Source organism: Ctenopharyngodon idella, chromosome 3, assembly GCF_019924925.1.
Source record: "Ctenopharyngodon idella isolate HZGC_01 chromosome 3, HZGC01, whole genome shotgun sequence".
NCBI lineage: Eukaryota > Metazoa > Chordata > Actinopteri > Cypriniformes > Xenocyprididae > Ctenopharyngodon > Ctenopharyngodon idella.
Window position 1 is genome coordinate 3218951 of NC_067222.1, and position 25519 is coordinate 3244469.

At 37.9% G+C, this 25519-nt stretch overlaps 2 protein-coding genes across 3 annotated transcripts; one reads left to right on the forward strand and one right to left on the reverse strand.

Moving 5' to 3' along the window:
• Positions 1–4667: 4667 nt before the first annotated feature.
• Positions 4668–15920, reverse strand: sstr5 (somatostatin receptor 5). 2 transcript variants are annotated; one of them, XM_051886529.1, is made up of 3 exons: positions 15764–15920; positions 12010–13167; positions 4668–5469 (listed from the first exon to the last, which is right to left on the reverse strand). In XM_051886529.1, exons 2-3 carry the CDS (start codon positions 13096–13098, stop codon positions 5389–5391), a joined length of 1170 nt encoding a protein of 389 aa, XP_051742489.1. In that variant the 5' UTR covers positions 13099–13167; positions 15764–15920; the 3' UTR covers positions 4668–5388. The 2 variants fall into 2 exon arrangements, with proteins under 2 accessions (XP_051742489.1, XP_051742488.1); XM_051886528.1 differs by having other exon boundaries at positions 15466–15895.
• A 4256-nt stretch (positions 15921–20176) lies between these two features.
• On the forward strand, positions 20177–24869 carry LOC127510159 (junctional adhesion molecule-like). Its single transcript, XM_051889664.1, has 4 exons — positions 20177–20264; positions 23449–23781; positions 23884–24234; positions 24745–24869. The coding sequence occupies exons 1-4, from the start codon at positions 20177–20179 to the stop codon at positions 24867–24869; spliced, it is 897 nt and encodes a 298-aa protein (XP_051745624.1).
• Positions 24870–25519: the final 650 nt, after the last annotated feature.

Sequence of the window (25519 nt, forward strand, 5' to 3'; positions counted from 1 at the left end):
TGGATTTCATCAAAAATATCTTAATTTGTGTTCCGAAGATGAATGGGTTTTGAACAACATGAGGGTGAGTACTTAGTGACATAAATTTCATTTTTGGGTGAACTAACCCTTTAAGAAGAGGCAAAAAGCACACCAGCTTTGGATAGGTCTGGCAAGAAGCTGGGTTGATGCAAAAATGCATTGCAAACAAATGTAACATTTGTTGTGACACCAATATATATATGTATATATATATATATATATATATATATATATATATATATATTCCAATTTTTTTTCTTTCTGGTTTTTCAGTATAATTAAAATGAGCCAATGTAACACAATTCTTGAATTTTGTCACATTAAATTATAACTAATTGCATTGCATGTAATCCGATGAAGTTCAACTTTATCCATGTCTGTACATGAATTAAATTGTTTTTGCTCTAACTGAAACTGGGCAGGGGATCCTCAGTTCCCAGCATGACTTGTGTAGGACTTAATGGGGAGAATGTATCTTGAATATAAATTCGACATTGAATTTAAGTGTTATTTTATGTGTTTTAGAGAAAGGGGAGACATGAACAGTATGACATTTTCTGACTTAACTGTTGAGAAATGACTATTTAGCATGCTACTGTATGTTATTAGTTTGCAAGCCTGTGGAAGCTTGTAATTTAAATATACAAAAACAAATGAATCACTTGTATGCATAGAATCACTAATTAGGTCACTTAAAATAATTTTATTTCATTATACTGAATTTTTGTGAGCAAATAGTTCAAAGAAAACTAAGAGGAAAAAATATGTTGATGCATCTTCACTGATATGTGTCACTGATGTAAATTATGTAAATTTAAAGCACTTTTGTTCAGTGCATGCTGGGTACTGTCCTCTGCTTTGACATTGAGAGTTTGTATACAGCAGGTTTGGACATAGAAAAAGGGCAAGTAACACAACAATCCTGCACCCTGACAGAGGGATTGTCAGTAAACAACATGAAGATAGGGGTAGAGATGGCAAAATTGACAAAGAGATAGAGAGTGGAATGACACAGTGTTGAAACTTACAAACTGGTTTGTCAAGGCTGTGGCTGCTGGTAAATGTGTCTTTAACAAGTCCACTAAAGCTAGTAGCTCCATCTGCAAATGAGTGACTCAAAACAAACACTAGACACTATGACCAAAAACACAAACAGCCAGAACCTGTTGATGATACGAATGAACAATAAACAGTGATTTTAAGTGTCATTGTTCAGCATAATGAAACATTTTAAGAGAAGTAAAAAAAAATGAAAGAGTAAAATGCGCACTTGTAAAGACGATTTGCAGGAATTCACCTGCGTGCCAGAGAGGGCACAGTATTGCATGCCTTCAGTAGTCTTATAGAGTCCAAAGTGCAACAGTGACCATTTAATAGAAATGTCTTTAACCCTCTTTCAGGTTATTATGAATCACTTGAGCATATATTAAAAGCAGCGAAAGGAAACTGGTCTGTGTGCTTTTTTAGCGAAGCACAATGAATCTTTCTGCTTACTGGATGGTGATGTAATGTAAAACCAGATCATCTTGCAGCAGTTTCTTTAGTTGGAGAAATCTGAGTTACATGTTTAAGGGTCAGTTCAGACAGAAATTCTGTCGTTCCAAACCTGTATGACTTTCTTCTGTGGAACATAAAAGAAGATATTTTGAAAAATGTCTTTCTTTTGTCTATACAATGAAAGTCAGTTGGGTCCACTGTTGTTTGGACCAATTGTTTGGCAGTGTATTTGCTAGAAGAATATATTAGAAGGCAGCACAGTTATGCTGCTTACCTTCTCAAACAGTCATTTTGCTCTTATTAAAATGTTAGGTTCAATGCTACTGACCACATCTTACTAACACCGTTTGTCTAGGCGGTATGAAGTGCACATCTGTTAAAAAAATAAATAAATAAAGCTTTTTTGAAGTTTGCAAATAAAACTATGACAATTGACCCTTCGCCAGGAGTTTGATTGACAAGCGATCTAACCAATCATAACGCAGAATCCGCCATTTTGTCCGACAAAGCAGTCAGGAGTTATGAGATTAACCTCAGTGGACTTGAACTTGAAAAATGGTGTGTACTGACATCTTTCCGCATTTGGAACAACATTCCTTCTCGTGTTCATTTATGTTTATTTGATGCTATAAATTAACTAGTAGGAAGAGATGATCAGTTCATGAGCCACTTGAGCTGAGGCGCTACAGCAATCTGTCATGACACATTAAAGAGCCACAAAACGGTTTTTATTGTTCGAATTTCTTAAAAAAAAACCACACAATTTGAAAGCTCAAGAATATCATAAGTAACCTGCTCTGTCTTGTCTGTAGACGTGTTGTCAGTGTCCTCTTTGCTCCGCAATGTACAGTTGCAAGAAAAAGTATGTGAACCACTTGCAGAATCTGTGAAAATGTTAATAATTTTATCAAAATAAGGGAAATAATACAAAATGCATGTTATTTTTTATTTAGTACTGTCCTGAGTAAGATATTTTACATAAAAGATGTTTACATATAATCCACAAGACAAAAAAAAAATAGCTGAATTTATTAAAATAACCCAGTTCAAAAGTTTGTGAACCATTGATTCTTAATACTGTGTGTGGTTACCTGGATGATCTACGACTGTTTTTTTGTTTTGTGATGGTTGTTCATGAGTCCCTTGTTTGTCCTGAGCAGTTAAACTGAGCTCTGTTCTTCAGAAAAAATCTCCAGGTCCTGCAGATTTTTCAGTTTTCCAGCATTTTTTGCATATTTGAACCCTTTACAGCAGTGACTGAATGATTTTGAGATCCGTCTTTTCACACTGAGGTCAACTGAGGGACTCAAGCACAACATTCACTGATGCTCCAGAAGGAAACATAATGCATTAATAGATGGGGGATGAAAACTTTTGAAATTTGAAGATCAAGGTAAATTGTATTTCATTTGTCTTCCGGGAAACATGCAAGTATTTTCTGTTGCTTCCGAAGGACAGTACTAAATGAAAAAAAATGATATTCAAGTGAAATAAGAAAAATTTGGACCTCTTTATCCTGTTCAAAAGTTTTCACCCCCGACTCTTAATGCATCATGTTTCCTTCTGGAGCATCAGTGAATGTTTGAACCTTTTTTATTAGTTGTGTTTGAGTCCTTCAGTTGTCCTCCATGTGAAAAGATGGATCTCAAAATCATTCAGTCACTGTTGTAAAGGGTTCAAATATGCAAAAGATGGTGGAAAACTGAATAATTTTTGGGACCTGGAGATTTTTTCTGAAGAACAGAGCTCAGTTTAACTGCTCAGAATAAACAAGGGACTCATGAACAACCATCACAAAACAAAAAAACAGTCGTAGATCATCCAGGTAACCACACACAGTACTAAGAACCAATGGTTCACAAACTTTTGAACTGGGTCATTTTAATAAATTCAGCTATTTTTTGTCTTATGGATTATATGTAAACATATTTTATGTAAAATATCTTACTAAGGACAGTACTAAATAAAAAATAACATGTATTTTGTATGATCTCTCTTATTTTGTTAAAATTTTGCACATTTTCACAGATTCTGCAAGTGGTTCACATACTTTTTCTTGCAACTGTATTTTTCACTGCGTGTGGCATGACAACACCATGGCTTGTCGGACAAAGCCATGATTACTTATGATATTAAACAAAGTCCCAGCTTTCAAATTGTGTAATTTTTTAAAAGAAATTCAAACAATAAAAACCGCTTTGTGGCTCTTTAATGTGTCATGACAGATTGCTGTAGCGCCTCAGATCAAGCGGCTCGTGAACCGATCATCTCTTCCTACTAGTTCATTTATAGCATCAAATAAACATAAATGAACATGAGAAGGAATGTTGTTTCAAACGCAGAAAGACGTCAGTACACACCATTTTTCAAGTTCCTGCCTGCTTTGTCGGACAAAATCGTGGATTCAGCGTTATGATTGGTTAGCTCGCTTGTCAATCAAACTCCCAGCGAAGGGTCAATTGGAGTACATTTTACAAGAAAATACTATTTTAGTTTTTCTACTTCAAAATTTCATGTTTAATTCAATGTTTTCTTTGTGAAATTTACTAGTGGAAATTGTTTCTACACCAATTTTGTCTTATCCATATAACATTTTGCCTGTACGCTTCTCTTGTTTTGAGTATTCTCACTTCTGCGTGCCTCTCTGTTTTTCATTGTACCAGCCCAGGGGATATAGTTGAAAATTGGCTAAACTGACCCATTTACAGAAGTGTCTATTAATGTGTACGGTCTCTGTAAATCTAAAGCCAATAAAGTACGGAAAAGTCTGCTGGCCTTTTGGCCCTGGAAGCAAAAATGGAATTGGATGATGTTGAGGTGAGTAATAAAATAAAATCTATCTGCAATTAAAAAAAAAAAAAACAGGCTAAAACAAGTCACGATATGTTAATGTTTAAACCAAGACACATGGAGGTATTTTTTTTTTTTTTTTTTTTTTAAGGTAAACAGCTGTTTATATACCCGGAGAACTGTGATTGTATTGTGATTAACAGGATTATACAAATAAGCCCCTCCTTCCTCTATTTAAAGCAATTAACTTTACAGTATTGTTTACAATATACAGCATAATCAAAAAATATGCATGTCTTTTACTAGAATTACACAAATTATGAGATAGTATACGATGGCCATGTTGGATTTGAAACAGATTGTAATTCTTTAGCTCAGGTTTATTAGCAGTAATACAAACAATTTCAACACAAAGGTAGCATAATACAAGTATACCTTTTCCACCCCGATTAAAGAAAACATCTCGATTTCTGCCTGTGCAGGTTCCTACTGCTCTGAGAATGTTTTGGGCATTGATTCTGCTCCAACTATGGAACTTCTTCATCCATCATAAATAGGTTTGTGTAAAGACTTTAATAAATAGGGTATTTGGCATTTCCATCAAGTCCTATATGAGACTTAGTCTCTGTGTGTATCACTCTGCTTTGAAGGAAAATCCACCAAGAGAGCTTTTTTGAGAGTGAATATTTTCAGAACCGCCACCAAATTATCAATGATCCATCAAAATGTAACAGCAGAAGGAACTTCCTCTCTTAACTGTCCAAATTGGTCCAAAGGTCATGGATGAACAGTTTCCCAGTTTCATTCAGTCATGCTGAACATAATGATGAGCCATTTCTCATTATAATACATATTTACAGTCACATATAACATCACTGATTTCTTCTCATAGAAGAAATATATTTATATGGAAATGTATCGTCTTTGTGCACCAGAGAGTCTTTGATCTAGGCATAGACAACAACTTTATATATATGCAGTATTGTTTGTATGCAGGAATGACTTCACTTAGACAACATACTTGAACAGAACAAAAAGCATATACATGTAAAATCCATCCAACTTTCCTGTCACAGAATTTTATATGGACTGGCTGATCACTTGTGGTCCAGGGCGGTGGATTTCTGTTTTGGCACAGGGCTCGGCCTCCAAACCAATGGACTGAAAAGGAAAAGGTAGGTGTAGAATTTCAGAAAGCAAAAACAATGTAAAGAATAAAGCGTTCTGCCTCGTAGCAGCTATTCTAAGAATTGTATTCTTCGAGTGCAATTCAGATGTAATCTGAGGATTTGTTTTCCCTAAGATGTACTTTTAAGGGCATTTACGTACAGAACAACCAGGTGAAATATTCATGCCTTCAGTACAGTTGTAGGGCCCAAAGTGCAATAGTGACCATTTAACAGAAAAGTTGTTTATTAAAGCCCCAACAAACACCAACATTTAAAATTCTAAATGGATTCTAATTAGAATGTTTTGAATGTTGGTGCTGCATGTACCTGGTTGTTTTGTGTTTATGGTTCTGAATAACCATGAAGGTGGTTCTGAAGGATAGTGTTACATAATCGGATGACTAAGGTGTGATGCGTCAGACCTGTGTGATTTAAGAAGATTTAGTGTTGTTCTACTTGTAATGTTCTATGCTGTTTGCTCTGATAAGCTTGACGTTTATTACTGTAATCAATGAGCATCCTTCCCTCTTTAGTCACAGTGCTATCACTGATGAGCGATAAAATTAAGGCCTTTGAGAAACTGAATAATTACAACGATTGTTTGCTTGTTTTTTTAGCGAACGTTACAAACTAAAATGTAAATCTAGCTTTATTTCAATTAACAAAAACGATTTTTAATAGTTTTAGTTTAAATAACAATAACAACATTGATAGCCACAAGACCATGTCAAACGCTGACCAAAACACATCTTAATACCAGGTATAAACAGGGCCTACCCAGACAGCAAGGTGAAATTGATACAATGTTGAGTTTTGATCCAAACCATCATTTTAGTTATGTTCGTAGTGTGTTGGATCAGCACTGAGATTTTGATTTTGACCACAATATCTTGCAGGTCTGTATCTCTGCAGAACACTAGTGGGTGTATCCCAATCAGTGGGCATTTTCAACCGCTTTACCTGATTTGCTCTAATCCACTGGGGGCTTGGTTTAGGCATGGGCCTTCATGATTTAAACAAGTCTGTTGAAAAATTGTTGAAAAACACCCATTGGCCCTGTCCCAAATGGCACACTTCATGTCCACAAGACCGTAGGGTGTCCCATTCATCATTTAAGCTTAAAGAAGGGTGCTCGTGAGCACCCCCTTTGCGGCTGCTATGCACCCTCGATGCTAGGGGTGCAGCGGTTCAGATTACTCACGGTTCGGTTTGTATCACAGTTTTAGGCCCACGGTTTCGGTACGGTTCAGTATGTGCTATGTTCAGGTAAAAAATTACTACTGTCAAATAAAAATAAAGAAAATAAGAACAAATAATCAAACAGCACAAATAAATACAGTAAAGCAAAGATACAAATAAATAAAGCTTTTCACGTTTTTCATGTATTCAGTTTTCAGGTAAAGAAACTGAATAAAGTAGCCAATAAAAAGTATTGCATGTACTTTTCACTGTATAAATAAAATAAAGATCAAACATTATTAATTAAGTTACTATTCAGTCATGAGCAATGAGTGATTTCCTTGTCTTTTGTTGTTTGATTAACATTAAAAACACATTCAGACAGCAGGAATGCAAGGGCTGCTGTCTCTTTAAGACATAACACACGGATCAGTACGCTGATACTGAACACATGCGTTCTTTCTCGAGTGTATAAGTTCTCTTAAGACATAACCAACTATGCTTGCTAGGATATTCGCCAAGACGGGCATGTTGATGTAATTTTGTGTGAATTTGTCCATTCGAGCACAAGACTTGAAAGAGACCTCAATGTTTGCGCGCCGTACATGCGCTTTCGCGTGCGCGCTTCGGATGAGTGCACAAATCTTCTCACAGAGCTCGCGCAAGTTCTCTTTCACGACTTGCACTCAAATGTTTCAATTGTCAAGGCTTAAATGAGTTTAGTTTAAACACAGATAGCAACATGTGCTGTTCAGGTCCCACCTGCGCTCATGCGCTATCAACACCCGGGTGATGACGGCGTAAATGACTGCTCATATAGAGCATGCGGCACTCGCCCTGAACAAAGTTTAGGGGAAGCCAGAATGCGTATCCATAGACAGAAACATACAGTAGCGTTTCCACTGTCACTTCCAGGGCTTGATCGTGCCTCATTGGGGCTTCCTCGGGGCCAACGGCCAGGGTTTTTCAGCCCACCAAATACCTTGGTCCAAAGCGGGCCAGCTCGGGCTTGAGGGAGTGGTTACGAACAAAGGCGGAGTTTATCTGTGTGTGGAGACGGAGGCGCCATGGATGATTACATGGGTTACCAGCTAACATCAGCATTAAAGACTTTTAAAAACATTTTAGCTCAATTTCTAACTCACTTTCAGACAGCAGCAAGTGTTTGAAATAACTTCTGTTTGTGATCCGATGTGGATTCTGATCACCAAGACTATGCGCGCTATTACCATAAACATGGTAAATACGACGGCTTGAAATCAGACGAATCATATACGTAGGCTATCACAATCACGTATTTATTTTATCTGTCAGCACGTCTCGTCTCTTAACGGACTGTCTGATATCCATATTTAACTCTGCATATTTCATAAAATAAAGCAACTCCAGTTTTTCGGGATTCCTCATTTCTCAGACTGAAAATATAACTGTTGGGACTATCACTGGAGAGAGTGCTAAAGCTCCTCAGGTCGTATTTTTGGTGGAAAATTTGTAGAAATTATCATTCTTTGTAAATGTGATGTAAACATGACTACAAATAACATGACTACAAATAAACAGAAACAGACGCGACTGAATAAGTGCGTGTCCTCTTTCTTTTGTGAAATAACAGTACCACTTTATTTCTGTGACTAATGTTTAATCTTGACACAAATTAATTCATTATGATCAATTTGTTTGGTAAAACATCGATGCTTGGGTTTTTAAATCTTTAAGTAAACAACAAAATGCCAACAAACTCCTGCTTTTATCATGTTCACTTTACGATCTCGCTAGTTTCCAGTGATTTCTTTCTGATTATTTTTCTGATAAAACTTCCATTTGTGAAATGACGGGTTTGTGTGATGTTGTTCCAGAGAGGCGTGTTACAGGCGGGTTTTAGTGGAGTGCTGCGGAGTTTCTGGCCCGACGGTGGAAATGCAGCGTGATTTTGGGCTCGGTACTACAAGTCCGGGGCTATTAGCCTAGCCTGGCCTGATGAAAGCCCTGGCTCGCACTGGCCCGACAGTGGAAAAGCGGCTATTGTAGTTTATAAATGTCCACTAATTGGTAAACGCCCATTTTGGTTTTGCATGTGCACTTCTCAGTAGTCTAACTGATGCTTCCTTATTAGAAAGAAAACACAGGTGCATCCTATACAGAAGTCTTGTTTGTTGAACTGCCGGACATACATGACTTCTCTAGCACAGTTTCAAACATTGGTGCATCTAGCTTATTATTTCTCTGTTCCTTTGTTTTGCACACTTGTTATTTGCATTTGATTTGTATTGTTACTCACTGTAATTAGATAAATTAATTTAAAAAGTTATTAAAGTGTTTGAATAAAGCATCCATTTTTCTTGCTTCAGTAATATTTATTAGGAATTTCCTGATTAAAGTTGTAACAACATATAGCAGATTTCTTGAAGTGCAAGAGACATGAATCGAATCGCATCCATTACTTAATGCTTGCAGAGCACCTTGGCTTCTTTCCTTTGATGAAGGCACAATTAAAAAAATGAGAAGCACCCTCCTGATAATGGTGACATTACTTTTACATTGAGTTTTAGTTGACAGCACAATCATGTGACCTGGATTTGATGCTATCCTGTGCCTTGACTCCTGCTCCCTGATTACTGCATAATCAGGTAATCATTCATATTCCTCAATCACTATTAAATTTGAGAAATGTAACTGATCTCCTTTCAGTTTAGCCTGTTCCCGCTGAAACGCAATCACAAAAAAAAACATTGTATATTTATGAGAAAGTGACTGACATGGCTATTTTGTGATGTTTAAAGAGATTTAGGTCTACATAAGGTCAATCTGCAGTTTTAAATAAATTTTCATTGCTCTTAAATGCTATGTACTTTCATGGAAAATGAACTGAGATATAGTTTATTGTCATGGCCTTAGCTCAGAGGTATTTATTCCTTTTTATGAAGCTCCTACACACCTGCCTGGAAGTTTTCATTAATTTAATGACCTTGATTAGCTGCTTCAGGTGTGTTTAATAGATGCAGGTATGACGTCACTTTGTAGGCCAACCGGCAGTTCGCATCACACTGGTTCCCTCGACAAAAACCCAATAGGATTTTTCCATCGGCTTTTGGTTTATCGCAAAAAAACAAGCTCTGTGATCAACAAAAGTTTATGATACTTAAAGGTTTTGTCCATCAAGATCATTTTCACAGATGAACATTCAAAAAAAAAACAGATCCCATTCAAAAAACCCATTGACTTTGGGATGATGGAACCGGAAGTGCTAAAATGTGCTAAAATTTGGCCTACAAAGTGATGTCATACCTGCACCACTCTATTAGGGCTGGGAATAAACTCGGCTGGAAAAATTGGACACCCCTACCATAGTGCTTTCATTTGATATTGAAGCGCTGCGGAGCTTCCACTGCTATGCTGATGATACTCAGTTACATATTTCAACACAACCAGATGAAATCTCTAAATTATCCAATCTGACAGAGTGTGTTAAAGAAGTAAAATATTGGATGACTAGTAATTTTCTTCTGTTAAATTCAGATAAGACTGAAGTATTACTTTTTGGGCCAAAAACCTGTACACAGAATCTCTCGGACTACAATCTGCATTTAGAAGGATGTACTGTTACTCCATCCTCGACAGTTAAAGACCTGGGTGTTATATTAGACAGCAACTTGTCCTTTGAAAATCATATCTCATATGTTACAAAAACAGCCTTCTTCCACCTCAGAAACATTGCTAAGATACGGAATATGTTATCTGTTTCTGATGCAGAAAAGTTAGTTCATGCTTTCATGACGTCTAGACTAGATTACTGTAATGCATTATTAGCTGGTTGTCCTGCTTCCTCAATAAACAAGCTACAATTGGTACAAAATGCAGCTGCTAGAGTTCTTACCAGGTCAAGAAAATTATGATCATATAACACCAATTTTATCATCTCTACACTGGTTACCTATTAAGTTCTGTATCGATTATAAAGTACTGCTAATGACCTACAAGGCTCTAAATGGTTTAGCTCCTGTGTACTTAACCGATCTTCTATCGCCCTACAATCCTTCACGCTCTTTAAGATCACAAAACTCTGGACTTCTGGTTGTACCTAGGATATCTAAGTCCACTAAAGGAGGGAGAGCGTTTTCACATTTGGCTCCTAAACTCTGGAATAGCCTTCCTGATAATGTTCAGGGCTCAGACTCGCTCACCTAGTTTAAATCTAGATTAAAGACGCATCTCTTTAGCCAAGCATTCACATAATGAATCTCATATCAGATCAATTGCACATGACTATCTTTGCTTAATGTTATGAATAGCAGCTATGCTAATTATTCTCCATTTGCTTCTGACGCTCCATTGACGCCCGTCCCGAGGTGACTAGAGAGTACATCAGCTTCAGTTTGGTTCCAGCCTCTTAAGAAGACCTCAGATGACCAACACTTTGAAGAGACAGCGCTAACTCCTGCGAGGACTTCAGAAGACGCAACATCTGGATCAACACGCACATTCCCAAATTTCTATATATCCTAATTATTGTTAATATGTAATTCATTTTTCCAGGAGCTCTTTGCTTCTACCTTCAATTAAACTGCTAACAGTGATTGTAAATTAATTGTCTAAATTATTACATTATTAGCAAACTGCATTCTCTAAATTGTAATGATGACATGCATTCTCTGTAAAGCTGCTTTGAAACAATATGTATTGTGAAAAGCGCTATACAAATAAATGTGAATTGAATTGAATTGATATTGAAGCATTAATAGATTTTAGAAAAATAGATTAAATAAACTGATACTATAATCATAGTTAGAATATTTTGTGGTGAGCAGGTTTTTTTAAAGTGAATTATATTGTGTTTACCATATTAAATTTCTTGAATGTGACTATGTGTGACAACTGAATTGACTTGTTCTTAAGTATCATCATGCTTTCTTTTTCAGATTTCAGAGAACCCAAAGGAAAAGAGTCAGTAGTCTGATGTGAGACAGATTTTTAAAACCTGAACTGTTGGACCTCCTGTAGTTATAATGTATAACGTATATAACAATATATGACGTTGATTCAATGGGATTATCATTGATTTTTTGTTGAAATCTCAATTTTTTTCAACATTAATTGTGGTTGCAAAAGTGATATTGAACCAACATCACTTCATAACATTGATTCTATGACATTATCATTGATTTTTTGTTTAAATCCCACCATTTTTTCAACATTAATTGTGGTTGCAAAAGTGATATTGAACCAACATCACTTTACAACGTTAATTCAATGCAATTAGCGCTGACGCATCAACATTGACTCAATGATTGCTTGCTATCTGGGTAGGCATTTTAGAAACATAATAATGAAAATATATTGAACGAAAGGAGCTTACTTGATAGCTCTGGACAGGGTCGTTGTCAAAGCTCCTTGGAGGGAAGATGGGCTCATTATGATGGGTCCTGCTGAGGCGTGCGCGACTAGGGAGACCGTCACTGATCCCGTTGACCCTGTGGATGCACAGAACTTTCTGGAAGCTCCGCTTGAAGTTGTCCGACAGAAAACCGTAGAGCAGCGGATTGGCGCAGCTGTTGACGTAGGTCAGGATGACGGTGAGAAAGTACACGCCGGTGATGATGCCGTTCTCCGGGAGTGTTCTGATCACATTGATGATGTTGAGCATAAAAAACGGCAGCCAGCACAGGACGAACACCACCACGATGATCACCACCATTCTCGTTACTTTTTTCTCAGACGCGCGCCGTTTGGAGAGTCCGGCCCGTGCCCCGGCAGACTTTACCTTGATCACGATGAGCAGGTAACACAGGCAGATGACCAGCAGTGGACAGAAGAAACCTAGAATGGCGGTGTAGAGGATGAAGGCAGTGGACCACACATCACGTGGTTCAGGCCAGCTCAGGTTGCAGGTGTTGAGCTCCGGCTGAACGTCACAGTAAATGATGACTGGCAGTGTCAGTAGACAGGCCAGTGCCCATACCATGCTATTTATCACCTTGGCAACACTGGGTCGCCGCCACCTTGCACTGCGGATAGGATGTACCACAGCCATATAGCGATCAATGCTCATTACTGTCAGACAGAATGTGCTAGTAAATTGACTGATGGAGTCTGCCCACATCAGAATACGACAGAGGAAGTTTCCAAATGGCCAGTAGGTGAGAACGTTGTGGGTGGTGAGAAATGGAAGTCCCAGAATGTACAACTCGTCAGCCACTGCCAGGTTCAAGATGTACATATTAGTGACCGTCTTCATTTTGGTGTAGCGCAGAACCACGAAAATGGCCAGAGAGTTTCCTGTCAAACCCACGACAAACACAACGAGGTAGATTACGGCCAGGACCTTTGCACTGTCTTCCTCGCCCAGCAAGCTTTCATTTAGGTGAAGGGAAATATTGGTTATATCATTGGACTGGTTTGCGTAGTTGAAGATTGACGTGTTGCACATGGGCCCATTGGTTGCCATATTTAGATGCAGCCAAGCAGGCAGGCACCGATTTGGCAAGGAACGTCTGATTTCTGAGTCACAGAAGGGCTGAAAACAACAAAATGAGAATGCAAAAATAGGGTTATCTCAGTTGCACAACATTTAAAATGAGAAATTAAACTTGAATGCTTGACTCTCAGCATATTGGTTGAGTGCATCAATGGTTTTTCTAAGGCCCTGTTTACACTAGTGCATTTTCGTTTTAAAACGCATAAGTTTTATAAGTTTAATACTGTAGCTACATGCGCAAGAGGAAACTGTTTACACTTGTACGCACATGCCCAGTGTGCATGAACGGTCATGTGACATGCGTTTTCGGTCGTGTAATGTAGGGTACATTTACACGACAACGATATGTTTAAAACGGAGAATTTTTTCCTTTGAGTTTTCCGCATACAGACGACGCCATTGTCAAAACGATCCCCATTCACTAATCCGTGAAAATGACTAAAAACACTGTATTCTTCTGGCAGGCCATTAGATGGCGATGAAACACTATAGACTGAATACGTAATACGCATGTGCGTTCGCGTTTTTGTTGTTTACACGGAGACCGTTTTCAAAACCTTGCACTTTGAAACTCTTTTTCAAAAGTTTGCGTTTTCAGGCACCCAAAACGCCATTGTCATGTAAATGAACGGCCAAAACGCATAAAAAGTTTTCCGTTTTTAGTTGAAAATGGTGTCGTGTAAACAGCCCCGTAGACGGAGATCGTTTCTGAAACGCTGTGGAAACGCCAGTGTAGATGAGGATTGTTTTCATTTTAAAACGCCGTTTTAAAACAAAGACACACTAGTGTAAATGGGGCCTACAGCTCTAGAGTAGCCTAAACAGCTCTTTGTAGATTTTAAAAGTTCTTCTTCATTTTTAAATTTGTAGCCTACCACTGGAAATACAAAACTGCCATATTAGAAGAAAAATGCTAAAACCTTTTTGTTCCCCACACAAAACACCATACGTATGCTTCAGCATGTAGTTGGTGTAGCAAGAACTTTGGACAAGTACCCTTTATTCCCATTACTTAAAAAAAAAAAAAAAAAAAAAACATTTGTGTAATAGGAAGCCCCTAAAGGGACATGGTGATGGAAAAAATGTCAATACTTTAGCGTTCTCTCTCAAGTGTTTTTCGTTCCCCCGAGAAACTTTGCCTTCACTTGCAGTTGTTTCAAAAACATGCCTATTCATACTGAATTGTCATACATGTGGCCGTTGTTTAAACTGTCAAGCAAAACTCTGAGTGTATATTGCATGACCTTGACTTTAAGTGGCACTCGCGCTAGATATGAGGCGTGCAAAGTGAGCAGCGACACAATGTGTTGCACAAATAAAGCACTGCCTCAGAAACGCGCTGGACCGTAAATCGAAACAAAGGGTAACGATGTCACTGTTATGAGTACAAACAGTCCAGTGGACACTAATTCAGAACCGTCTGCTTTCCACCGCACCGGTGAATATTTAACTCGCTTCTATGCCACACGCTCTCATTAAGCAAGTGCGTGACCGTGACAAAAGGTCGTGTTGATGTGCCACACATCCATTTATTTTCCATTCCCTGTATGACAGCAGTAATATACAGACGGTTTATTTGATCACGAGCCCTTGTTCTGTCTTGCTTAGCTTATGAATCATCTCGGTGAGCAAAATCTCTAATTCTTAAAAGGTCAAATAATTTGATGTGTATAATTATAGGCCTACTGCTTCAAAAGTTTCAATTACTACAAAATTAAACGGTGCGAATTTTCACTTTGACACTGAATCGCGTTAGCTGAGCTAGTAACCATAGCAACAGTGCGCGGCTCGAGCGCTTGCTAACAGTAGCCTATTCAGGCGTGACGTCGACAAAAACAAAGTATTGTTACTTTATAGTTTTGCATATGCCAAATACATTCCTTATCACATTAAAAAAAAAAAAGAAAAAAAGAAAAACATTGTGCTATTTTTCCCAAATGACAAAAATAACCCAGGGAAATTCCTATAGAAAGTCTGTAAGGAATTATATAAATATACATTTAATACAACAGTCAAGAGAAAGTCACTCACTTTCTGAATTCTGTACAGTTCACAAAGAACTCATGGGCAAACTAACTAAATATTTGTAATATTTAAACTATAAAAATGTAGATTTAACTACCAGTTATTTGCAATAAGATGCTTTGCAAAACGGCGTACGTGTTTCTGATGCAATAGCTAAAGTTTTCAGCGAAAAAGACTTGACATTTGAAAGGTTGCAAGTAAAGTTGATATGGCATTTGTTGGAAATTATCGTGTTAAGTAATAATCAGCAACAGAATTAAGCTGGTAAAATGTTTTCTCCACTGTTTAGTTATAGAGTGTATTCAACCTTACCTCAAACGCAACGCATCGTCCTCTGGGTTTCAGGAGCGCTTCCACTAATTAATCAGACTCTTCCCAGTTTTAGTGATCAATAAGGATTTAATGACTGAATGTCTATTTGTCTAAGATCCAACATCAAGAGCCAGCACATCACCGTCATCCCCGATTCCAGTTTTAATGTGTTCACTATAAGGCGTTATATTGCGGCGCACACATAATCCGCATTATTTTTCTTGAGAAAACCACAACTTTAAATGGCTAAACATTCACATACGGCAAACCATTTTAACAGCTGTTTGTTCCCAAGTACCTAATAAATGTAAAACTATGCTTGTCGTGTTTTCCTCACTACGAAGGTTGAATTATCCAGCTCGGTTCAGGTGGAGAGGTGCTGCTCTCTCCATGCGCGCGCGGTGTATGGGTTTGGCTGGTCATCAGCGCGTAACAGGACCTGAGCAGAGGACTTAATACGTCACAGACACATACGACTTTCTGTTTTTCTGACCTACACAATATCCTTCTAGTCGTGCATTGATCTGCCCGCTTCACGAGGTCCTAATGGTGGATTTATTGATTAGATTGTAGTATATTAATGCGTCAGTATCATTCCCAGCTGAAGCAGGTGACAGATCATAAAACTGTCTTGCACGAAAACGTAGCAGTGTAAAATTTTATTGTCTTTTTATGATCCCTACGCCTTTGAAAACACACTACTGTACATGTATACTGTGTGCCTTATAGGCTTGCAGTGTCGTATGCATAAAAAAAATTCACATTCTCCTAAATTGCACGTGAAATGTGTTGTTATAGACGATATGCACTAAAAATGAAAACTTAAGGCACTATTTTGGTTTCTCACACATTTTTTGGGTGCGTCAAATATCAAACTGTGTACTCAAGAGACTTTAATATTTGTTTAATTTATTAAGTTCCTCAAAGTCTTTCTTTTATGATGGAGTCTTTAGAGTTCTTGCAGGGTTCAGGGTTTTGTAAGTTCTTCAATGATTTGTTTTTTTTGAAAGGGTGAATGTCTCAGTAAATTTTTACTGCCAGGGTGAACGGCCTGGTGTGCAAAACCAGTGAAAAACTCTATTGTCTGAGAACTTCAGGGGAATAGTTTACTGGTGTAATGAAATGACAAGGGTGTGTATGTGTGCATTCCAGTTTCACAATATAGACCTGCATCTATATGAAGTTTACTAAACAGTAAAAGAGAAATGCTTTGTTTTTTTTGTTGGTTTACGAAGCTCTGATCTCAGTTAAGTTCATAAAGAAGGCAACTACATTTTTTCAATTGTATAAGGAATGTTTTTTTGTTTTTTTTACCTGTATAGAACCTGCATCTCCATAGCCCAAGACCAGATTAAAGGGCACCTATTATGGCACTTTTAAAAGATGTAGTATAAGTCTCTGGTGTCCCCAGAATGTGTCTGAAGTTTCAGCTCAAAATACCCCACTGATCATTTATTATAGCTTGTCAAATTTGCCCCTATTTGGGTGTGAGCAAAAACACGCTGTTTTTGTGTGTGTCCCTAAATGCAAATGAGTTTCTGCTCCTGGCCCCCTTTCCAAAGTGTCTACCAAAGTGTTTTTTCCAGCAGCTAGCAGACTTTTCCAATTGTTTTCAATGGGAGCGCCACATTTTTTAAACTCCAGGAGCATAACAAGGCGCTGAGTGTCTTTTTCACGCTCAAGTGCTGAGCGCTCAGCATTTTTTAGCGGTCGCCCCGAGTTGAAGAATGTTCAACTTTGAGTAAAACGCTGTGCTCATCAGTGTCACTTTTAAGCCAGCTGTCCAATCAGAGTGTATGAGGGGCGGGACAAATACAACACCAATCAACTGCCACAACATTCTTGCTGTACAACGACATCAACAAGTGGAGAACGGAAAAAAAAAATGGATGAGAAATTAATACTGCTGGTCTCTGAGCATAGCAAGTACTCTACATTGTGTCGACATTTTTAGTCTGAAGCAAATTATCTACTAAATAGTGCCGCAGATATTCTGTATCATAGCAACAAACTGAAAAAAAGTCTTGACTGAAAAAAAAATGGTGTGCTAGCCGAAGCGCTCTCAAGCGCTCACAGCTAGGTGTTTTCAGCAAAGCGCCTAGTATTTTCACCTGGCTAAAAACGCTTTGGTGGACACACGGCCTAACAGCTCGCTCTTTGGTTGCTCAACAACAAAGCTGGAGAATCTCACGCAGCCTTACATTGTTCAAACCGGAGTCAGATACTGATGGAGAGATGGAAAGAACTTTTAGAATGAAACTGGACGTTTCTGAATGGTTAGTGGATAAATTTATGTAGTTGCTGTGGAGTTGATTCAACTCATCGACTAGCATGTGCCGTCATGCTAATCTTTTGTGCAAATCCAGCATTGAATTGATCCTCGTGAAGCAGTCCGGCGTAAAATGACGGCATGGTAACAACACTCTACTACAACAACTCTTCCTGTTCTCTAAAGCAGCCCAAAACGACCTCACCCCCTTTGTTGCATGTTCTGGGGGCAGGGTTTATGTACATTTTAGGGCTAGTGATGTCACTAACCCAGGAAGAACCTCGTTGTAGTCCCTACCAGCCGTTTGTTGTAGTCCTCAAAAAGCAATTCCTGTAAGAGAAAATATCTCCCTTTGCATTGAACTTTGAGCGTCGTAACTGTCGTAAATGTTGTTTATGCTCTAAAAGCAACATTACACACAAACTAAAGTTAAAAAAGTTAAAACATAATCAATCACCCCTTTAAAACTCAGTTCAACCATGCAGCTGCATTCATTTGCATGGTTGTTGTTGAGAATGTGCTTTTTGTTCATTAACAAAAAAAAAAAAAAAAAAAAAAAACATTCCTGTAAGGTTGTCTATGTTTGGTATATATTGTCATTAGTTTTGAGGCATTCTCCCTAATAATTTTGCAGTTTTTGTGATTGTTGTATCTGCAGTTTCTACATTTTTTGTTTCATTGAAACTCTACTAGTAATGTTGCCTTAAATGCATATTGAAATGCAAATTTTCTTCTTATAACTGATAGACTGATGAAGTAATTTTATTCACTTCAGACATGTTTCTTTTTTATGGCATCGAACAGGCTAATTTCTGACTGGCAGGTCTTTTAAGAAAATGTTCCTCACTAACGTTCAATTTGAACCCCATGATGTCTTTGCATCCATGGATTTGACACTCTGAAAGCAGTTACATCAGCGGTCCTTGCAGACTCCTTCTTATCAGACTTGCGTGAAACTGCACAAATTAGGGCAGGTAGCTATAGTAATAAAAGTCACACGCTGAGCTTAAATCCCAGAAGGCAAGATACGTCTGTGAGGCAGAGAACATTTTACAGCACAAGTGATTATAATACGTCCATCAGAGGTGATTTTGAGTAAACTGGACATGTTAAAGGACGTATACTTAGACATTTGGCAAATATCCATGTGCTGATTTACCTAGGAATCACTCACGCTTTTTCGTTCATTTTTTATTTTTATTATTTATATAATTTATATAAACATGTATGGAAGCCAATTTCTGTCACATAAGAAAAATAATGCTTTGGTGAATCATAAGTACGATATTAAAAAGTCTAATTATAAGATTGAAAAGTTAAAAATTATGAGATAAAAAGCAGAAAATATGAGATAAAAAGTCAAAATTATAACAAATGTCAATTATGAAATAAAGTCAAAAGTATGAGAAAAAAGTTGAAATTATGTCAGTCATTATGTGAAAAAGTCATAATACTAAAACATTAAGTCATAATTTTAAAATTTTCTTATAGCTATGACTTATAGCTATAAATGTCACAGGTGGTCCAAGAATAAGACAAAGAGAGTAGCAGTAGTTCAAAATTGAAAAATATTTTTATAATAATAAAAAAAACCAGATGAGTCAAAGTAACAGTGTGCACAAGCACAGACAACACCAGACCAAGAGGAACTGAAACAGAGAGCTTACACAGGATAATGAACTAAATACAAACAGGTGGGATCTAATTAATGAGTAACCAAGGATACAAACTAGTGGTGGGAAACTAACTAGATAACAAAAGGCAGACACAACAGGATCTGAATACAATGAAAATGAAACCAAAACTAAACATAACTGTGACAGAACGCCCCCCCTGGGAACTCGCCCTGTAAAAGTCCAACAAAGAAGGGAGTGCGGAGGCTTGGGAGGTGGATGAGGGGCCAATGAAGGAGGAACCAGGGTGGCAATGATGGTGGAAGGAGCCAGGAGCAGAGGTAGCCAGGTGACGACCCACAGAGGAGTCGAGGGAGGGAGGAGCCATGGTAAAGACTTTGCTGATGACACCCGGGGTACGTCTGATGGAGAAGAAGCCGATGGTAGTGGACCCCTGGGCGCAGACGGAGAGAAGATGGGACTGGGTGACACCGATGGTCCTGGAGGCCGAGCATCAACGAGCATCTGAGGTGGAGCCAGAGTGCCTGAGGCGGAGCCAGAGGTAAGGCGGAGCCAGAGGTAAGGCGGAGCCAAAGGGTGGAGAGATGGAGCGCAGCGGATGGCTCATAAGTCTGTGGCGCAGGCAGGGTGATGTCTGACCAAGGAGAAGCCAGAGGGAGGGGAGCCCAGTAGAGGTGTGAGGACGATGGTATCTGGTGGAGCAGAGGGAGGGAGGATCCAAGGTGGAGCCAGCAGGTCAACGGGTTTTCAGCTCCTCCCTGATTGCAAGGGGCAACTCTCACCAATCGGTTGCATCCAGCTGTAGCTGATGTCGAGCACACCTAATGGTAGTGAAGCCATGAGCGCAGATGGAGAGCAGATGGGACCGGGCAACATCAATGGTCCTGGAGGCCAAGGCAGAGCCACAGCAAAAAGCATCCAAAGTGGAGCCAGAGTGCCTGAGGACTGAGGCGAAGCCGGAAAGGTGGAGAGAAAGAGCGCAGCGGATGGCTCATAAGTCTGTGGCGTAGGCAGGGTGATGTCTGCCCATGGTGAAGCCGGAGGGAGGGGAACCCAGTGGAGCCGTGAGGACGATGGCATCTTGTGGAGCTGAGGGATGGAAGAGCCAGGTGGAGCCGACAGGTCGACGGACTGAGGTGGAGTGACGGGATCAGCAGTTGGAGGTGGAGCCAGGGGATCCACTTGCCTGAAAGACGATGGAGACCGGAAGACCTGAGGCTTATCCACACAACAGAATGGTGTTAGAGGAGAAGTCGATGGACTGAAGGGAACCAGTAGAAGTGGGACTGATGGACAGGCTGAATCAGGATGTGGAGGCGGGAGAGGGAGGCTGGGTGGGATTAATGACGATGACATTACATCCACTAATTAATGAGTAACCAAGGAGACAAACTAGTGGTGGGAAACTGAGAACAAACTAACCAGATAACAAAGGCAGACACAACAGGAACTAAATACAATGAAAATGAAACTAAGCATAACTGTGACAATAATTATGACATACCAAGTTATGACACAATTTTGACAATTTTATGACTTAATATGTCATAATTGACTTTTCTCATAGTTATGACTTTTTATCTCACAAATATGACATACTAGGTCATAATTATTAGATAGAAATTTGAAATGATTACATAAAAGTAGAAATTTTGTAATTTCTGTCCATTTCAGCTTTTTATCTCATAATTACGACTTTTGTCATAATTTTGACCTTTTCATACTTTTTGTTCAGAATGTCATAATTATGATTTTTTTTTATGTCATAATTTTATGTCATTTTATGAGTTACCAATTTCTTATGTGGCATAAATGGGTTTCCATATAGGGACAGTGGTAGTTCTCTTGAGTCTAGTTGGAAAGTATGGCAGGCAATTAAGGAGGAAAAAGAAGTTTCATATCATCCATATTTTGGTATTACTGTGGTTTCTAATCAGTTGGTGCTTGACTTGGAAGTCTTAAAGGGATAGTTCATCCAAAAATAAAAAATTCTCTCATAATTTACTTTCTTTAAAAAAAAGGGAAGTAATTTAGGTTTGAAAAGATATGATGAGGGTAGTTTATTTTTATAGGTGAACTGTCCCATCAGAGCTGCATTATCAAAGTAAAATGTTCTTGTACAAGGTCTATAATAGTTCCTTAGGGTATGTTTTGTTTAATTTAATAAAGACAGACACATCTGTGAAGTTTCCACAAATCAATGGAGAATGGGGATCATAAAGATGGTAAAATAAAAGGCAGGATGATCTGGAAAGAAGGGGAATACAGATACAGGAAGAGGAGGAGCAGCTTCCTTCCTACCAAGCATGAGGCTTTGAGAAAGGTCAAACACACAGGAATCATACCATCCTGCATATATGTGTTTGGCTGCATGTATGATCACAACACGGGCTCATAGTCGAGTCAAATTGATTTGTATAGTGCTTTTCACAATTCACATCATTTTAAAGCAGTTTTACAGAAAATGTATTAGTGATATTAATGTTTATAATATCTAATGTGTATAATATTTTATATACACACTTAAAAATAATCGTTCTTTGTAAGAAATTTTAAATGTTCTTACAAAAATGTAAAAGAATATGGTTTGTGTCATGGTGAATTATAAAACTATTTGAATTGTATTTTTTTTTTCTCAGATTAACACCAAATCATTACAATAGTTTAAACAGCATTATCCATAATTCTTTACAGCACTTACAGCAAGGTGAAGTTTTTTTAAACTGCAGAATGAGGATGTAAAGGACATGAAATGGCAGAAACTCCATCCATCTCTTATTACTTTACCTCACCTCCTCATCAGCCTTTATATTCCTCTAGTGAAGGACATCATGAAAGTCTTCCTGTATCTCTCTACTACTCAAATGTGACAACAGGCTAGTTTTTGACCATGTTGACACAAGCATAAAAACATCATTAGAGTCATTCTGAGCTTATCAGGTTTTTTATGGCATTGTTCCACGTTCTCATTGGATGCTGCACTGTTTTTGTCCTGCATCATTCCAAACTCTGGACTCTGGCTGCTGCTAATGTTGGTTAAATGAATTCAGTCCCGACTCAGGAAACCTAAGTGACATTAGTAAGGTAGGAAGATGATGACAGAAGACTTGAAGCTTACATCTAGGTTATTCTTTTACTTCTGCTGATAAGAGCATGATGCTCAATTTCTCACGAGTGTAGTGTAAAATGCAGAATGTTCGTCTATTAATAAATATTAATAAAAAAAAAAAGATAGGTAGCAAAAAGAAACGATATGAGAGAGCAATTGTTTGCCACTAATAAAATACATCAGTTAAAGTGTTTATCTCATTTTAATAACATAAATGTATATTATTTATATTATTACCTATCCGAAGTCATTAATTATTGGCGTGTTTTTCTTTTAAATTTTCAAAATTTTGAAATCAATTCGAATGGATTTTATTATGCAGAATTGCATAGCCTATAATATCACTATTTCCATTTCTTGTGCTTTAGGATGTTCTCGCATGAGGTTTTATATTATATAAATATCTTTTTGATGTTCTAAATAAAGATATCTTGTCATTTACTTAGATGAGTTCTAAGTTCTGTTGCGTTTCAGATGAGTTCCATTATGAATTCCTCTGTTAACCACTAGATGGCTCTATAAGACCCTTTTTCAGTTCACTGAACTAAACCAATTAAAGGTTAATCCTTGTGAATATGAGTTACTGTTTTATAACTCTTTATCAGTGTAATATCAACACAGATTACGATATCAAGAACGATATATCTTTATAGCTATTTTCTTTTTTGCTATTTGTAATTAAAAGTCGCTTAATTATTTAAAACAAAATTTTAAGGAGTTTTAGCGATTTTTAAATCTTGCTAAAATCTTCCTTTACAAACGTTGCACAAATCTTTTCTCACATCCTCGTGATCACTGTAGCCAGCCACGCTGACTTTTTCTTTAAAAAACCGCTTCCTCCCTCAAGAAAGTTTATATATATATATATATATATATATATATTGTATTTAAATCATTCGTGTTAAAAGCTCTGATATAGTATTACTTCACAAATTATAATAATTTATTTTTATTTCTTTCTCTCAAAAAAGCAGATACCCTGGAGTACATTGTTCGAGGTTCTGGTCCTCTGGGATCTTCAGTGGTTTTGCCTTGCTATACTGAGACACCTTTAGTAACGGAGAAGCTGAAAGTTGTATGGAGAAGAACAGACTCAGACACACTGGTTCATCTGTATCAAGATGGTGAGAGTCGACCAGAGGAACAGCAGCAGGATTATCATGATAGAGCTCATTTCTTTACTCAACATGGAAACTTCTCCCTCCGTCTGGAAAACGTAAGAGCTGAAGACAAAGGAGTTTACATATGTAAAGTTTACAGTCAGCAGGTTTCTGACAAAATTTTGGTTGAAATAAAAGATGTTGGTGAGTGTGAATCATTTCACTCCTACTTTGAATTTGTTTAAAACATAAACAAGACTACTGAATTTATGTAAGATTTTATTCCGTAATACTTTTTTCTTTTAGAGTACTTGCTAGTATCAGGCTCCGAGGAGTCCATATCTGCGTCTGTGGGTGAGGATGTCACTCTGAACTGCTCTGTAGACTCTCACATCAAGCCTGAACACATTAAAGAGGTTTCATGGAAGAAAGCAGATGAAGATGAATATATTCTGGTTCTGCTCTACCAAAACAATGAGACTCAATCAGATTCATCAGATGAACAATACAGAGACAGAGCTGAGTTCTTAACTGATGAAAAACAAAACTTCTCTCTCAGACTGAAGAGTGTCAGGACTGAGGACAAAGGAGTTTACATGTGTCAAGTGTTTGCTGGAGGACTTTCAGCCAATGCAACTGTGGTACTGAAGATACTGGGTGAGTCACAGATAAATAAATAAAACTAGTGTAAACCTGACAAACTTACACTTTGAAGAAATGGTTCTATAAAGAACTATAAGGAGATCAATCACACACATAATGTTGAACTTCTGTTTCTGAACTCCCTGAAATGCCTTGGAGTGTTCATAGAGACAGGAAATAAACAGGTCTGCATTTCTCAAAAGCTTCATGAGCTAAGTTGATCATACAGACCATTGGTGCCAATAGTACTACGATCTACTCATGCTTACAAAGCTTTTGAGAAATGCAGAACACAGCAATACTGACAGACTGGGAAGAGAGGAGCTGCAACAATGTAAAATATGTGAAAAACAATATGTGTGTGAGTGTGTTTTTAAACTGCACTATTGTTTGTTTGTTGTTTTCAGCCCTATTTCTGTGATATGGGGGTTGGGTGTGGTATGGCATGGCACAGTGATGAACTAGGAAAATTTAAAATGGCAACAACAACAAAAAGGTTGCTGAACTGATGGCTGTGTTTCACAGGTTTCTCTGTTTCACACATTATGGTGTTGATTCTCTGTATTACTGCATCTGGATCTGCACTTCTGCTCTACTGGCTTGTTTATTCCAATCCAGAAGATGAAGGTGTGTTTCTGGTGAAAACATGACACATTCAATCATTTTTAATAGCTAATTTTTAAATAATTTCCACTAAACTGAAGTTATGTGCCTTCACTCTAGACACAAGCTGTCTTCAAGTTTGTCTCTTCCATGGGCCAAATATTATTATGCTTTTGGCTTCAATCATCTGGGGTGTTATTGAAGGTATTTCATCAGAGCTATTATATCTAAGATATATTACAGTTAACAAATGTAACATAGACCTTACAATTTAATTCAGTTCTGTCTAAAATATATTCCTTAATTGTTTAAAATTTACTGTATGACAGTGACACATGGTCAGTCAGACTTTCATCACTGTCTTCATGATATTTGTACATTTCTGGGCTATTTTACAACACTCAAATCATGTGTTTCAGGGTCCTTGTATGAGACAATATTGTGCTGTATGCTCTATATTCTGAGGCCTCTGAGGTTGATTTGGTTTAGACCATATATCACAACCTGTCCGGGTTGGTTTTTAAATGCCGCATAACACCCAGATCATCAGATTTCACATAATGTTGTTGTCAGTGACCCACCTGGTCAGTTTCCACCTGGTATTAAGATGCTTTTTGGTGGATTGGATCACAAGTGGACAAGAGAGACACATACCCTTTTCCACCTGGTGTTTTAATCCGTCTCTTTTGTCCACTTT